Source organism: Hypanus sabinus, chromosome 9, assembly GCF_030144855.1.
Source record: "Hypanus sabinus isolate sHypSab1 chromosome 9, sHypSab1.hap1, whole genome shotgun sequence".
NCBI classification, from domain to species: domain Eukaryota; kingdom Metazoa; phylum Chordata; class Chondrichthyes; order Myliobatiformes; family Dasyatidae; genus Hypanus; species Hypanus sabinus.
The window spans coordinates 35,687,138-35,705,358 of record NC_082714.1 but is presented as its reverse complement, the minus strand read 5'-3'; the positions used below and the strand labels follow the sequence as shown (position 1 = coordinate 35,705,358).

The window sequence follows — 18,221 nt, the reverse complement described above, 5'->3', positions numbered from 1 at the left end:
CTCAGTCCTATCCATACTGACTCTACATCCCCAGATTCTATGTCCCCCTCGCAAGGGACTGAATATCATTCCTCACAAACAGAGCCACCCCACCCCCTCTGCCAGTCAGTCTGTCCTTTCGATAAGATGCTTACCCTTGAATATTCATTTCCCAGGCCCTGTCCGCTTGAAGCCATGTCTCAGTTATTCCCACAACATTTTATTAAGTATAAATTTATAAGTATTTGTAAGTATAATTACTTATTAAGTATAAATTAAACATTGCTGAACATTTAAAAAGTACAGGAAAACAATGGAATATACTTTGATACTTAGAATCTCCTTGCATGGATATTTTTGTTTAGTGAGAGTATCAGGAAACTCAAAGTAAAGGAAGCAAAAGAGGTTGAAATGCTGAGCATTCAGGATTGATGGCTGAAGATTTGGGGAGCTGAATGACAATTTCACTTCACACATCAGAACTCCCATCCTAGTTGTTAGCACTTACCCTTTTGAGGAGGAGATTCTGGGTTCAAATCCCCTCGCAGATACTTCAGTACTTCAAACTAGGTGGAGACTCTTGTATAGTGCTAAGTGAGGTTCTGCACATTCATCTTTCAAGCTGGGGGCATCAATGGCCCATCTACTCTAAAAAAGGTGACCAGCTAGATCATTCCAGATTTAAAAAAAAAATCAACCAAGTCTGGAGTCATATAGACTGTTAACAGATTTCTTGAAGGGTATTAGTGAATCAGAAATATTTCATGACAGTCTGACCATTTTATTATCATAGAACCATATACAGCACAGAAATAGGCCCTTCAACAAACTTGTCCACTCCAACCACAATGTCTATTTGAATTAGTCCCATGTGCCCATGTTTGACTGTAACACATCTAGCCCTTTTCCATCCATATACCTCTCCAGCTGTCTTTTAAACCCTCCAAGAAAAATGAAGGGCATGAAGGAGGGAAGGGTTAGTTTGATATTAGAGGCGGTTAAAAGACTGGCATAACATCATGGGTCAAAGGGCCTATACTGTGCTATAATATTCTGTTCTCTGTGTAAGTATTGTAATAAATAATAATAATAATAACTTTATTTATATAGCACCTTTCATACATCAAGATGGAAGCTCAAAGTGCTTTAAATAAATTGTAAAGATAAGTCACTAGCCACAAAAATATGAGGCAAAATTAAAACTCATAGGTAAAGGCTAACATTATTTAGAATAAAATTTACTGAAATATACTGAATTAGATAGATATAATCAACATCACAGGTATTAAGTAATGCTATAAGCAGGAAAAATTTACAAAGTAGGTTTTTAGAAGTGTTTTGAAATTTTGAGTACCAGTTTTGAAGTTTTGAGTACCAGCCTGGTGTTTCTCAGTTGGTAGAGTATTGCGGATTTTTGGTGCATAAGAGCAAAAGGGCACATCACCAGTTCTTGTATGCTTGGCTCTAGAAACACTGCACAAACCACTTTTGGCAGATCTAAGATTATGACTAGGGATGTAAGGGGATGGACTCTCTGAAGTATATGGTGAAGTTAGATTATTCAGGGCATTATATACAATGAAGAGGATTTAAAAATTGATCCGAAAGGACATGGGCAGCCAGTCTAATGATCCCAAGACTGGTGAAATGTGCTCAGATTTTCTTTTACTCTACATCTGCCTCTGACAGCTCATTCCACATACCAACCACCCTCTGTGTGGAAAGAAGTTCCTTCTTAGGGCTCTTAAATTTTTCTCCCTCACCTTAAATCTATGCCATCTGATTTTGGACTCCGTTAGTTATGGAGAATAACAGTGGTTGCCCACATTATCGATGTCCTTTATTTTATTCATTTCAATTATGTCATCCCTCATCCTCCTTCGCATGGAAAAAAGTCCCAGACTATCCTGCCTCTCCTTAGAACTCACGTCTTCCAACTGTGGCAATATTCTTGTAAACCTTTTCTGCACCATTTCCACCATAATGACATCCTTCTTATAGTGACCGGATCCGCTCAGAATGGAAATAAAAATAGTTTTTAATTTCAGATTATTTCCAGGTTATTAATTCTACAGCTTTCATGGTGGAATTTGAACTCAAATTTCTGGATTGGTAGTTCAGGCCATGTGTAGTAACTTGAATACTGCATCAGAACTATTCCTCCCTGCCTCAATGTTAGGGGATATTCTGTATTAAAGATGGCATGTAAAAACAAAGATTCCATCTGCCTTCTAATGGTCTAATGGCACCATTTCAAAACAGCACAGAAGAATTTTCCCTGGATGCCTGGCCTATACTTAGCCCGAATAAACATCACTAAAACAACAGAAAGTACAGCATAGGAACAAGTAATTATATTGCAGTTTGTGGGAGCTGGCAATACACAAACTTACTGCTAGTTTTCTGTATTAAAACAGTAAATGAAGGTCAAATATACTTCTTCAGCTGTCCGTCTCCTGGCATGTACTTCAAGGGACAGAAATGTGTTACAACAAAGGGCATATTTATTTGACATAAATGTGTATTTTTGGTGGGAAGTCTTTTCTACTCAAACCAAGTATTGAGCCATACAGGTTTCAGGACTGAATCAAATAGGAGTGGTGGCTGATGTTCCAGGAGCTAATACTTGTCAACTTGCAATTGGAACTTCTCCAATAGTTATATTGCAGAAATAATCCTTTGGTAAATGCTGGGGGCTATGAGGCGATGAGCATGTAGAGGCCTGCTATTTCTAAAGAAAAGTGTTAAACAAACAACAACAAGAAGAAAATTTTGCTGGTGTATGCATCTAATCAAATAGCAACCAAACTCAGAAAAAAAAGCATTGCAGCAAGTTACCCTATAGCTTGAGAGGAGTTCTTGCATTGGTTTGAATCAGCTTGTGGCATTCCCTGGTAGCAACACAGTGCTCTGAGGCAATGCAACACAAGGGAGTTCATCAGGTGAATGTTTAAACAGCCTTTGGTTGTTCTCTCAGGTGATTGTGAAAAACGTCAATCTGTAGTTTAATTTTGAAGAAAAGTAGTTGCCCTCAGAACAGAAGGTCACAGAGGAACAGAATCAGGGCTAAGCAAAAGTGAAAAGCAAGGCCACTGGAAACTTGTAGAAACCTCATGCTGTATATGAGTATGTACAGTCTCATGTGTGTGTGTATACACACACAGATAGTTGTAAGAATACATTAAAACACCAACTACATATCTTGTGGAGTAAAGCTATAATATAATCCCAAGTGCATAATATCACCACATTATGACATTTGACACATTAGTCTTGTTTTTCTTCTACAAAATGGATTTCTTTTATTAATTCCTTGATGGTGTATACTCGAGGTACAGCCCTCTTGGTTATGACAGACTTGCTTATAAACACAATAAAGAAGAGCCTACACAACGAAGGCTTAATGTGTGGAAGAGGTGGTGAATAGATGATTTGACGCACGGGTGTCTCATTACATGCTAAGCCTGTCTCAGTACCTATCACTCTCATTATGGATCCAAAGGTTTGGGGATTCAAGTCTGTCTTCATTGCTTAGAATACATTGTCTAAGTAGAAATCCAGCACAAGAATGAATGGGTACTGTTTTTTTTTGATAAGACATTAAATCATGGTCATATCTGCATTTTGAAGTTGAAAAACATTAGTTCAAAGGAGACAAGGAAAGGAGGAGAGGATACAGGATTCAAAGGGAATGAAAGAGAAGGGAGCATAATGGAAAGAAAGGAAAGAGAGTGAGGAAGGGGACAAAGTAGGTAAAGGAATCAGGGAAACAGGAGGAGGGGGAAAGTGAACAGAATTAAAAGAGATAGAAGTGGAAGAGAGAGTCTGGGGTTGTATAGTAGGGAAGGGAGGTAAGTATAGGGAAGAGATAGGTGTGGAAATGGGAGCAGATGAGCTGTTCAGCATTGGAATTGTTCTATATTCTGTGCCTCTTTCTTTTCTTGACGTTTCTGTCTCTATCTTGACTAGCCAGCAGCTCAGACTTTTGCAGCTAAGTTGACAACCATCTCCCCATCTACTGTACTGTCTGTACAGTTTCTATTCCATTGGCCCAGTGTCCTTTGGTACTGATGAAGGCATCAACTACAGCACTGCGTCTGAAATATCTTCCTTTTCCTTCAATATTGAATTACCATGCATGGTTAATAGAGCTTACGATGTTGTCTGATCCACTCCTGCACTTCCCCTCTCAATCACTCTTCTCACATCCACAAGCAAAGACAGGACTCCTTTAACTCCCATCTTCCACCCCACCATCTCTACATCCAATAGATCATATGTTGTAGGTTCTTCCAGTATCAAACTCATCTTCCGCTGGGCCCTCTGCAGCTCCCTGATCACTATACCACTCTCCACCAGCACCCATTTTCCTTCTCATGGCATCCTCCTGTGCATCAGGGGAAGGTACAAAACCTGCCCTTTTACTTCTTCCCTTCCTCCAGATGAAGAAGTTGTAACTCAAATATACTCCTTCCAAGACTGTGCACTGCATTCAGTGCTCACAAAGTAATCCCCTCTTGACTGGAGAAATCAAATGCAAATTGTGTGACCACTTCACAGAGCCCCCTTGTTCAGTTCTCAAGCGTGACTTTGTGCATCTAGTTGCTATCATTTTAATTTTCACTTTTACTGACATTCTAACTTCCTGTGCCATTGCTGGGCTCATACAACAGTGGCAAATTTAAATTTGAGGAACAACATCTCATCTTCCAACTAAGCACATCACAATTCAATATTTCAGATAATGCGTTAAAATGTTCAGATAAGTGTGAAGTGATGCATTTTGGAAAGTCAACTGTGAAGGATTTGTACAATGAATGGTAAGGTACTTGGAGAGGAATGGAGAAGAGGGGCACAGGCACAGATCATTTAAAGCTGCATCACAGACAGGGTGGTGGAAAAGGTTCAGTATTCAGCATGCTGGCCTTCATCAGTCAAGGTACTAAGTATGGAAGATAGGATATTATGTTGCAATTGTGTAAGTCATTCTTGATACTGCACTCGGAGTACTGTGTACAGTTTTGGTCACCTGGTTATAGGAAAGATGTGGTTAAAATGGAAAGATATACAAGCATGCTGCCAAGGCAAAAGGGCCTAATTTATAGGGAGATGGTGGCCAACCTAGGTCTTTATTCCTTGGAGTGCAAGAGAATGTGAAGCAACTTGTTAAACTTAAGAGAAGCCGAGAAAAAGTGGATGGTAACAGTCTATGTATTCCAGGTTAGACAGGACCACAACCAGCAGGTGTAGGCTTATAATAAAAGGGGAAGGATTCAGAAGTGAGCTAAGGGGTGACTTTTTCATGTAGAGAATGGTTAATATGTCGAATAAGCTGCCCGGCCGGGTGGTGACCAAGAAGAGCAAGATGAGTTGCCTCAGTGGTATTATCTGCATGTGATGTTTTTTTCAAATACATTTACTGGGACAAAGTAATCCTCTGGGGACAGAGATCCTGGATATCCAAAATTAATGCTGTGAGGGCTGACTATCAGTACACAGATACCCCAAATATTGATTGACCAACTGTGCTTGTGACCATGTTTGCTAAGTGACAAAATCAGTCAGGTCTGCAACTTTTCTGAAGCCGGTCACCTGTGCTCTATAGACAGGGTTATTCATTTACAAAGCTGACCCTTTAATTAGACTGATTATTGCTCCCTATTTACATTAATACTGAAGACCGATTCTTATTTACCAGAAGAAGCTGAGCAAGGAATATTGGTTAGAAGTTTAACTTTGTCGCAAGCAACTCTGACCTTTTGGAAAGGTTATACTGCCGTGCCAGAAAGTGGAGGCTAGCAATAAGCCTCTTAGGTCCTGGAACATGAACATTCATCACATTACAAATTTGGTGATAACATCACTGTTGCTGGTAAAATCTCAGATGCCAACAAGGAGGTGTGTAGGAGGGAGATACATGGCTGGTTGATTTGTGTTTCAAGAACAACCTCTCACTCTACATTAGCAAGGCCAAGGAATTGATTGTGTAACTCAGGAAGGGGGAAGTCAAGAGAATATGCACCTCAAGTGGTGGAAAGGGTGAGCAGCTTCAAGTCCTGGGTGCCAGCATCTTGTAGAACCTAACCCTGGCACAACATAATGATGTGATCACAAGAAGGCACATCAGCAGCTCTATTTTGTTGGGAGTTTGAGGAGATTTGCTGTAACATCAAAGACTCTTGAAAATTTCTATAGATGTATGCTGGAAAGCATTCTGACAGGTGGCATCGCAGCCTGGTATAGAGGCTCCCACGTATAGGATTGCAAGAGGCTGAAGAGGCTTGTAGACTCAGCCAGCTGCAACACAGGCACAACTCTCTCCACTATCAAGGATGTCTTCAAGAGGCAGTGCCTAAAGAAGGTGGCATCAATCATTAAAGATCGTCAACATCTGGGACATGCCCTACCATCAGGGAAAAGGTACTGGAGCCTGAGTACCCATACTCATTGATTTAGGACAGCTTCTTCCCCTCCACCAGAAGATTTTTGGATGCTCCATGAACTCATGAAAACTAACTCTTTATTTCTTTTTTTGCACAAGTTATTTAATTTATAATTTATAGTAACTTTCTGGCTTTGCATTTTACTGCTGCTGCTAAAAAACAAATTTCATGTTATTTAAGAGAGTGATAATAAACCTGATTCTGATTGAAACAATATCATTTAAAAAGTGCACGGAGGGCAAAGGTATGGCCAAAAGAGGCAATTACGACTGGTTGGGTGTCACTGAGTTTGGCATAGATTAGTTGGGCCAAAGGGCCGGTAGCTGTGCTGTATTGCTCTATGATTCTTTATAATCAGCCCCAATTTTATTTCTTTGACTCCACAGATAATGCCTGACCTGCTGACTATTTTACAGCATTCTTTTTTTAAAATTTTGGATTTCCAGCAACTGCTGAGTTTTATAGTAGAAGAGACAGGAGCAGTAAAAAAGAAGGCCACTTGTTCCTTCGTGTCTGCTCAATAAAATCAGGTAGGATCCCAAATTTTTGTATCTCACTGTTCTAGTCTTATTTTTCTTTTTTCCTGTTCCATTTCATTTTCTTCCAATACCATTTCTTCCAGACAAATCAGATGTTGATTGATAAGCTTTCACCCCCTTTCATTTTGCCCCACTACGACTTTTATCCTTCAATCACTCCTCAAAGGTACAATTTAATGTCCAAGAAACGTATACAATATACATCCTGAAATGCTTTTCCTTTGCAACCATCCACCAAAACAGAGGAGTTCCCCAAAGCATGAACGACAGATAAATGTTAGAACTCCAAAGACCGCCAGCTCCCCGTTCCCGTGCGTAAAACATTGGCACCACCACCAAACACTCAAGCATCAGCAAAGCAATAGCAAAGACACAGACTTGCAGTTACCCCAAAGACTTCGCATTTTATCTGGTATTTGAAGTACCATAGGTTCTTGCTCTCCCTAATAAGGGAGAAAGAGGTGTCTCCATTTTCCCAGCGAGCAGAGAGATGTAACAAACGACTCACTGGTTTATGATGTTAAAAGTCTGTTACATCACTTTCTTTGAGCTCTGTGCCTGAAGGTTGCAAAGATCCCGTGTCTCCAGGCACACAGCAGTTATCCCAACTTCCCTGACGACACACGGGTCTCCTGTTGTGACACCGGCTCTCAATCCACCCATTTCCAGAGCCCCGAGATCCTAGGCTTCTGAATTCAAGTCAGACTCTTAGGCCGAGCCTTTGACATGCTGAACAACGGCCATTTATGGAACCCTGACGGCAGGTCCCATTCCTGCAAAGAACTGTCGTCAGTGTGTAACTCCACGTCTGTGTCTTCAAAAGAGCCCTGAAAGACAAAATTAGAGATATTAAAGATAGAAATAGAGCTGTTTCCGGAGAAGCAAGCAAAGGAGTCTGCCTTCAGTTAGTCTTGGAGTCCACTCTTTCAAAGACATTTCCTTTTATCCTCCCTCTTCTGTGCAACTTGAAGCATGAACACTTTCTAATTTTTCTTGATTCTGACAAATGGCCACTTACCTTCAACAATGACTCTGATTCCTTCTCCACCGTTGTGTTTTCAGAAAATTTTGTTTTAATTTCAGAGTTCCAGCAGCTATAGTTGTTGTTTGCATTTTATTTCATCAGAATCTTGTCCCACCAAACACTTCTCACTGGAAGTCATTTTATCTCCCCATTCAAGATATCTGCATGATTTCCTGGTCTTCTTTTATGCTTTTGAGGACTTGAAATAATTTATGCTGTGAAAAAGGATTTGTAAGGATTTTTCCAAACGTTTACTCATTCTTATGCTCACTAAATTTGATTTAGTGCACTAAATCTTGGAAGACAATTTTTTTTTACATTAAGTAGGAAGATTATGTCAGCAGTTAAATGCAGAGTTAAATGCAAATCTAATCCAACTGCAAATGTGCTTGCATTAGGGCAAGTTTCACAGAGCAGGTCTGACTCTGCAGATTTGCAGATGACATGATGATTGCAGTTGTTGATTGTGTGGCTAGAGGGAGATATTGATATGCTGGTGAAATTGTCTGAGAAATGGCAGATGTAGTTTAATCCGGATAAAAGTGACATGATGCATTTTAGGGGAACCACTGAGGCTAGGATATACAATGAATAACAGGATCCTAGGGAGCACTGAAGAACAGAGGAGTCTTTGTGTTTAAATCCAAAGATCCTAGAAGGTGACAGTGCAGGAAAATTATGTGGTTAAGAAGGTAGATGGCATATGGCATACAGGCATTCATTAGTCAGGACATTGAATATAAGAGCAGGGAGACTATCTTCCAGTTTTATAAACATTGGTCTGACTTAGGCTAGAGTACTTGTGTACAGCTCATATTATCAAGCTACGGTAAAGATGTGATAGCACTGGAGAGAGTGCTGAGGATATTTAGCAGGATTTTGCCTGCGATGAGGTATGTTAGATGTGAGAAGAGGCTGTGTCTCTTTTTCCTGTGGGAGTAGAGGAAGATAAGAGAGGTATCTAAAATAATGAAGGGTATAGATAAGGTAGACTTTAGGAAACTATTCCCCATATCAAGGTGAATAAAATTAAAGGATACAAATTTAGGTTATGTGTAAAGAGATTTAGAAGGCACATTTCTTCACCTAGTTAGTGTTGAGTACCTGGAATATATTGCCTGAAAGAGTAATGGAAGGAATGTTATTGACAGCATTTGAGAAAAGTCTACCACAAGAAAACAAATCTCAGGGTTGTATATGGTGGCATATCTATTTTATTCACCCTGATAGAATCGCAGTGACTATCTATTTAACCCCAATTCTGATCACAGGACAATTTACAATGACCAATTAACCAACCTTCGGATTCGTCTTGTCTGCAGTAGGAAACCGGAGCATCCGGAGAAACCCCATGTGCTCACAGAAAGGATGCACAAAACCTCTTACAGAAGCCACTGGAATTGAACTCTGAACTCCGATGCCCTGAACTGTTACAGTGTTTTCCCAACCTCTGAACTAACATGGCACCAGAATCCTTCCAATCTTCTGAATAATTTGGTGAAACCTAGTCTGGTACTAGGTATATAAACACAAAACAGCTTCCTAATGAAACATTAATTCTGTCTGGTTTTTGCGAAACATTCACACCTCACAGCCACTAAGTATCCTGGGGCTAACCACACTATACTTTACCTTCCTGAAATATTGCTGATTATCCAAAGTTTCTGGTTGGCTGATGATATTGACATTTCCAATCTTGCCTTCCTTTTCACATTCTAATTGCTGATTGCAGCTGAAATTGCGTTAGCTAATACTTAGAAGCTGACTCGAACTTGTTTTCTGTTGCTGCAGGAGTTTAGAGATTTTTTTTTCCCAGTTAGGCAGATAGAGTCAGGGGGAGGGTGATATGATTGATGTAGGAACTGACTACTCACAGTTCTCCAGCTTCACAGAACATGGGGGCATATTAATTTGCAGATGCTGGAATCAGAAGCAACAAAAAAATTCTGCTGGGGAAACTCAGTAGGGGAAGGGTGGAGAGGAGAAATTGTTAGATGTTGCAGATTGAAGGCCTGCATCAAGTTTGTGGGGAAATATGGGAGCTCTTGGTGGATTTCCAGTTTATTTCTTTGCATGCTGAAAGCCGATTTGCTTCTGTACCGTAATAAATTGATGTTGGTAGCTCTTAAAGCAGTTTGGGATGATCTGTGAAAACAAATGATGGCTTCTGGCCAGTCAGAACAAACTTCAACAATTACAACATCTTCCTTCATGCAAGTAACCTCTCTGACTATTGGAGTCATTTTCCCTTAATGCCCATTGACTTCATAGAGTCATTGAATCATAGAGAAGTACATCACAGAAACAGGTCCATGCTGAGCCATTTAAACAACTGCTTAGTCTCATTGACCTACACCTATATCATAGCCCTCCATACCCCTGCCATCCATGTATCTATCCAAACTTATCTTAAATATTGAGATGGAGCTTACAGATACCATTTGCACTGGAAGCTCTTTCCACACTCTCACAACCCTCTTAGTGAAGAAGTTTCCCCTCATGTTCCCCAGGAACTTTTCACCCATCTCCCATGTGGGACCTTGTCAGATGCCATCCTAAGTCCATGTAGACAACTTTGCCTTCATCAACTCTTCAGGTAACTTCCTCAAAAAAACTATAAGATTAGTTAGATCTACCATGCTCAAAGCCATACTGACTATCCCTAATCAGTACATGTCTATTCGAATTTTTGGTCCCTTAGAATATCTTCCAATAACTTTCCCACTACTGATGTCAATGTTACCGGCCTATAATTTCCTGATCTATTTTTAAAGCATTTCTTAAACAGTGGAATCACATTAATAATAATAATAAATATTTTATTGATCCCGAGTGGGAAATTCTTTCATTACAGTAGCAACATTTCAAAACACATTTAGCAGTGTTCAGACTTATTAATAATAAAGTACATAATAATAATTTGCCAACATGCAATAATTTGCAATGATGTGCAATAGTAATGTATCTATCTTCCAATCAATTGGTACCTCACCTGTTGCCAAGGAAGATTTCAATATCTCTGCTACAGCAGTTCCTCTACTTGGCTCTGTAGGGTCTGAGGGAACACCTTGTTATGCCCTGGGGATTTATCTACCCTAATTTGCCTCAATACAGCAAATGCCTCCTCCTCTGTAATCTCTATAAAGAGTCCATGTTCTTGCTGCCACTTCCCAAGTAAATACAGATGCAAGAGATCCACTTAAGATATCCCCCACCTCTTTTGGCTCCTCACATAGATTACATCTCTGATCTTCTAGGGACTATTCTGACCTTCATTTTTACCATGCATTAGGGTTAGGGTTAGTCCTTGATGCTAAACTTGGGTTGCCACATAGTGGAGGAGGGAAGTACTGACAGATGTCTTGAAGAATGAGGCGATCTTAGGCAGATGGCAAAAAGGAAGATGACAATCATCCTGATTAATTCACTTTTCATTTCTGTGTTATAACATAACATAATCTCTGGTCTGTCTATTTGGCTTCCCTTTTCCATCTTAAAGCATTTGTAGATATGTAGAACTATGTAAAATTTGTTTTGACTCTAGAAATTATTACACATCACAAAACAATAACAATGTACTTATTATAGTGAAAATTCTCCATGGTTATTGCAGGAAAGTAATCAACAAAAAATTACTAAGCTAAGAGAGAAAATTGGGTCAAGTGGCTTAAAATTTGGTTGAAAAAGGCACCTTAAAAGAAGGAAAGAACAATAGTGAGATTTTGGAAAGGTATTTCCAGAGCCTTCACATCAAAGGCAGAATGATAAGAGTCAGGACAGAAATGGAAGGGCATCGAGACTGTGGAGTGAGAGGAACTCAAGATGAGAAACTAGAGGTGATAGATACTCATTAGAGCACTGTTGATATGGCTGACTTTTGTTTTGAAGACAGTGAGTTGACAGGGCATAATGTTAATAATGCAACAAATTGACATCCATTTTATAATCATGATTGATAATATTATTAACTAATATGAGGTCGACATTGAACAGATTAACGAAGAGTTATTTACAATCTCCATTTCCAGAAAAGTTGGGATATTTTCCAAAATGCAATAAAAACAAAAATCTGTGATATGTTAATTCACGTGAAACTTTATTTAACTGACAAAAGTACAAAGAAATGATTTTCAATAGTTTTACTGACCAACTTAATTGTATTTTGTAAATACACACAAATTTAGAATTTGATGGCTGCAACACACTCAACAAAAGTTAGGACAGAGTTAAAATAAGATTGAAAAGTGCACAGAATATTCAAGTAACACCGGTTTGGAAGACTCCACATTAAGCAGACTAATTGATAGCAGGTGAGGTATCATGACTGGGTATACAAGTAGCGTCCATCAAAGGCTCAGTCTTTGCAAGCAAGGATGGGTCATGGCTCACCCCTTTGTGCCAAAATTCGTGAGAGAATTGTTAGTCAGTTCAAAAGGAACATTTCCCAATGCAAGATTGCAGAGAATTTAGGTCTTTCAACATCTACAGTGCATAATATTGTGAAAAGATTCAGAGAATTCAGAGACATCTCAGTGCATAAAGGGCAAGGTCGGAAACCATTGTTGAATGCGCGTGATCTTGGAGCCCTCAGGCGGCACTGCCTAAGAAACCTTCATGCTACTGTGACAATTATAGCCACCTGGACTCGGGAGTACTTCAGAAAACCATTGTCACTTAACGCAGTCCATCGCTACATCCAGAAATGCAACTTGAAACTGTATTACGCAAGGAGGAAGCCATACATCAACTCTATGCAGAAATGCTGGCGAGTTCTCTGGGCCCAAGCTCATCTCAGATGGACCGAAAGACTGTGGAACCGTGTGCTGTGGTCAGATGAGTCCACATTTCAGCTAGTTTTCGGAAAAAACGGACTTCGAGTTCTCCGTGCCAAAGATGAAAATGACCATCCTGATTGTTATCAGCAAAAGGTGCAAAAGCCAGCATCTGTGATGGTATGGGGGTGCATCAGTGCCCACGGCATGGGTGAGTTGCATGTATGTGAAGGTACCATTGACTCTGAGGCGTATATTAGGAATTTAGAGAGACATATGTTGCCATCAAGGTGACATCTCTTCCCGGGACATCCATGCTTATTTCAGCAGGACAATGCCAGACCACATTCTGCACGGGGTACAACAGCGTGGCTTTGTAGACACAGAGCGCGTGTGCTTGACTGGCCTGCTGCCAGTCCAGATCTAACTCCTATTGAAAATTTATGGGGCATCCTGAAGAGGAGAATCAGACAACGTAGACCACGGACTGTTGAGCAGCTGAAGTCTTATATCAAGCAAGAATGGACAAAATTTCCAATTGCAATTCTACTACAATTAGTATCCTCAGTTCCAAAATGATTAAAAAGTGTTATTAAAAGGAAAGGTGATGTAACACAATGGTAAACATGCCTCTGTCCCAACTTTTGTTGAATGTGTTGCAGCCATCAAATTCTAAATTTGTGTATATTTACAAAATACAATTAAGTTGGTCAGTAAAACTATTGAAAATCTTTTCTTTGTACTTTTCTCAGTTAAATAAAGGTTCACGTGAATTAACATATCACAGATTTTTGTTTTTATTGCATTTTGGAAAATATCCCAACTTTTCTGGAAATGGGGTTTGTGGATTGTGCACTATGTTTTATGATTTTATTTTTACAAGGTAATATTTTACAAAGTATGTTGCTGAATAGTCAACATACACCAGCCCTTTCTTTTCATGAAATAAAATGGAACACTTATCCTCCTGATATTAGTTTGTGATCTTTCAAAAAAAATTTCACATTTTGGCATTTAAAGGAAAGTGTCCATAAATCTCCTTGCTTGTAAATGGCAAAAGCTGAAAAGAGCATTTGGCCCCAGGGTATGAGAGTCAATCAATGGGCAGAGACTATAAATATGACTTTTTAAACTGAGCTCTGAGTGGATTGTAAAGTAGGATAATTTTCACCATGCTGTTGAGCTATTCAATAATTCGAACCCATTGCAATCACTTGGTGTTACTTATTATATATCCTTCAAGTTCTGACTACTTTGCAACTTTGTTTCACTAGCAATGCATATCTTGAAATCGTGCAGCATTAAATCAATTTTTCCAATAATAACCAAGACTGTGTTGCACAGCTGCTACTCAAGTGTTTTTGGGTCTCAAAATGTTTGCTGGTAATCTGACACAGACTGGCCTTATACAAAGATCAAAAGAAAGTCTTCTGTTGAGTCCCTTTGAAATCATTGCCCCAATGATCAAAGTTCAAAGTAAATTTATTATCAAACTGCTTATATGTCACCATGTTCTACCTTGAGATCCATTTTCTTGCAGGCATTTACACGAAAATAAAGAAGTGCAATAGAGATTGTGAAAAGCTATAAATCATAAAGATTGACAAACATCCAATGTACAAAAGAGGCCAATAATAAATAAAAAAGTAAGTAAGTCATACTGAGAACATGAGTTGTAGAGTCCTTGTAAGTGAATCTCTAGGCACACTATTTGTACATTACAAATAATCAAATGCATTTTGAAAGTTAGTCATTGTTGCAATGTAGGTAATGTGGTGGTTTTCAAGCTTCCTCAAGTCAGTAGTTAATTAGTGTTCAGTAATGTTGATTGAGAGATAAATATTGATCAGAACTGCGAGATCTATTCTGCTCTTTTTTTCAAAATAATGAAATGGGATCTTCTTGAGAATAGGTGGGGCCTTATTTTTGTTCTCATCTTGAAGCACATCTTCAGCCTAGATTTTGAGCTCAGTCCTCCAGAATGGTGGTTAACCTCCCAACTATCTGATCCTGAGGCAGCAGTGCTGCCAAATTAGCCTGAGATTTCAATCACAACCAAGGTTTAGCATGAATACTACTCAGGTATTTAGGGGGTGGCACAGTAGGGTAAAATGTGGTGTGGTGGCATCAGCACTGGACTTCAAGCTGAATAGGTCTGGGTTTGAATCTGGCCGGTTCCTTGCACACTTTCCATCCCTGCTGGGGTGAGCATTGAGCCAGCAACTCAGCCTCAGAGAAAAACAGACATATGCAAAAGAAAGGGCAAGGTTGCCACCTGATTTACCACAAGGTGTGGAAAGGAACAACAACAGTAGTGTAAAGGATAGCACGATGCAAATACAGCTCCAGCAGTACAGGTTTGATTCCTGCCGCCATACATAAGGATGCTCTCCCCATGACTGTGCGGTCATTCTCCAGTGCTCTGGTTTCCTCCCACATTCCGAAGACCTACGGGTTAGTAGGTTACATGGGTGTAATTGGGTGGTGTGGGCTCATGGGACTGGAAGGGCCTGGTACTGAGCTGACTCCCTAAATTAAAAAAAATTAATATATACAAAGGTGCTTTAGTTTTTAATCAGAAAAACCCTCACTACAAAGAAGTAAACCAAGTGAGCTTAAAATAGTGGGTAGGCCTTTGAATCTTTTACACTAGGGTGTTAAATGCTTGTTTGGTTCACAATTGAGATTCTTTTTTATTTATGGCTGTGCATGTGAATAATCTAATTATTTTATCCATTTAATTAAGGTGGGATGATGGGATCACCAGAATGGCAGACATTTATTAATAATCGCCTGATAGTTTATCTCTTGTCTGAGGAGGTGATTGGGCCATCTAAATCTTCATCCTGAAAGTACTCACATGGTGGTGTGGATATCCAGGGAAAATGCTTGTGCACTGAAAGGAGATTCCATTCTCTGGATTGGAGCAGCCTTGCTGTCTTTGGTTGAACTACATATTCACTCCATCTCAGTGTCAGCAACCAGCCAGCCCCCGCACACATTATATTGATTACAAAATATGCTGATTCTTCTGTTGCCCTGCCTTTCCACAAAGGTTAGTTACTTGACTGGATGATTCTTACCCATCAGTCAAACAGCATGTTACTTAACTTTTTTTTTTGCTTTAAAACTAGTGTTAAATGAAAGAAAGGTTTTGTTAAATTTTTTTTTGATATTTCCCCTAGTATCATTTGTATCAACTAATATTTTTAGGTTGGTGACTCTATCCAGATTTACTAATGCACAGAGCGATTATTGACTTTTTTTTCCTATACTCTTAAGCGTGCAGCTCAAACTGCTTTTGAAGGATGAAGGCTCCCATTACTCTGATTATTTCTCTGCTGAGTTCTGTCAGTTTATCGAAAAGAATTCATTCTAAAAAGCAGAGGTCCCCATCTTCATGTGTGCGATGTTGTGGACCAATGGAGGAGCCTGCTTATCCACGTGGATTATCACAAATTCACGACATTGTAAGCGAACAACATACCTACCGCTTGCCCGAAATCAAGCCAAAGATAGACATTACAATACTGAAAGGTGAGATTTATAATTTTCTCCTAAATCCCTTGTTTCACCTCTGGGACTAAATGTGGAATGATCCCTTTGATGTCAGTATGACTCATTGGTAGCATTTTACATCTGAACAGGAGGCTCAAGGTTCTAAGCTCCACTGCTAAGAACTGAGCACGTGGTCCAGGCTGCTTATCTACCACAACACTGAGGAATCTGACGTGTATAATTCAAAATCCAGATTCACAGTGGCCTGGTATATATATGTACCATACTCATCGGCACGGAAAATTAATATTCTATTGATGATTACCCTTGTGCTTGTGGAATTTGCTGAACACAAACTGACTGTTTTGTACATGGCATCAGTGACCACACTTCAAAAATACTTTATATATTGTTTTTCACATCCTTATTTGGACCTCATCTTGGTTGTTCAGTTAAGGCTGTAAAAGGTACTATATTAATGTAAGATTTTATTTCATTAATACACTTAAGAAGAAGCTATGCACACATCAGAAAATAAGAGCAAGAGTGGGGCACCAGGCCTTTTGAACTTGTCCTACCACTAAATATGAACCTGGATGACCCCGCTTCTGTACCAGTTCCCATAACCCTTAGTTCTTCAATCATTTGAATATTTATTGATCTCATCTGTAAATATATCTAATGGCCTGACCACCACCATCATCAGTGAGAGAGAATTCCTGAAGTCCACTGCTCTCCGAGAGAAGAAATTTCTCAGCACCTTGGCTTTAAATGATTGCCTCCTGTCTTGTAGCTATGTCTCCTTGTTTCTGACTCTCTCGCTAATGAAAACATCTGACATTTACCCTTCGCATCTGAATAAGGTCACCTCTCAAGGAATGTAGTCCCAAATAGTGCTCTCTCAATGAGACAACCCTCTTACCCTGCGAATTCACTTGGTAAATGCATGAGCACGAGCAGAGTAAGAGCTTATGCTGATTCAATAATGAAATAAAGTGAATATGACCACAGAATATACCAGGCAGCACACACAAAATGCTGGAGGAACTCAGCGGGACAGGCAGCATCTATGGAAAAGAGAATACGCCTGCTGTCTTGTGTGGCCTGCTTTATGCCTCAAATTCTGTATAAATGCATGCAAGGTTAAACCCTCTCCGCGTTAAAATGCTAACAATAAAACATTAATTTCTATTCTGTAGGTTCAAAAGGAGAGCAAGGTGAGAGGGGATTGCCAGGAAAAACAGGCAAAGAAGGACCCAAAGGCTCCACTGGCATTATTGGTCCCAAAGGGAACAAAGGACTGCCAGGAACTCCAGGGAACAGCTGCAAACAGTATTATGCTGCATTTTCAGTCGGCCGAAGGAAGTGGATGGAGAGTGAAGAGCTTCAGACACAGCTGACCTTTGACACTGAGTTTGTGAATCTCTATCAGCACTTCAGTATGTTCACTGGAAGGTTCTACTGCTACATCCCAGGTATCTACTATTTCAACCTCAATGTGCACACCTGGAACTTCAAGGAGACTTATCTCCACCTAATGCACAACTCAGAGGAGGTGGTGATCCTGTACGCCCAGCCCAGTGACCGCAGCATCATGCAGAGTCAGAGTGTCATGCTGGAACTGCGGCTGAAAGACGAGGTGTGGGTCAGGCTGGACCGAAGCACCAGGGAAAGTGCTGTTTACAGTGATGAGACTGACGTTTACATCACGTTCAATGGCTACTTAGTCAAGCCAACAGAGTTTGAATAGGGGGAGGAGCTATTGAGACCCTCAGGTCACTTTCATCATCCAGATTAGATTATAGGTAAAATGGTTAAACTAAGGACGTTGCATGAATTTAGAATCAAAATCAGCTTAATTATCACTGACATATGTCATGAAATTTATTTCGTGACAGCAATACAGTGCAGGATATAAAATTACTATAAATTACAAAATAAATAAATAGTGCAAAAGACAAATAAC

General features: G+C 39.7%; 1 protein-coding gene across 1 annotated transcript; it reads left to right on the top strand.

The window, feature by feature from the left end:
- The first annotated feature begins 16,179 nt into the window (after positions 1-16,179).
- On the top strand, positions 16,180-18,005 carry LOC132398978 (complement C1q tumor necrosis factor-related protein 1-like). The gene is made up of 2 exons (XM_059978815.1): positions 16,180-16,294; positions 17,455-18,005. Exons 1-2 carry the CDS (start codon positions 16,180-16,182, stop codon positions 18,003-18,005), a joined length of 666 nt encoding a protein of 221 aa, XP_059834798.1.
- The last annotated feature ends 216 nt before the right edge of the window (positions 18,006-18,221 follow it).

Excerpts from the sequence above, each read along its gene's own strand:
- LOC132398978 (XM_059978815.1), top strand. The coding sequence starts at position 16,180 with ATGGAGGAGCCTGCTTATCCACGTGGATTATCACAAATTCACGACATT. Across the intron at positions 16,295-17,454 it reads AGACATTACAATACTGAAAG|GTTCAAAAGGAGAGCAAGGT; the intron begins GTGAGATTTATA and ends TCTATTCTGTAG.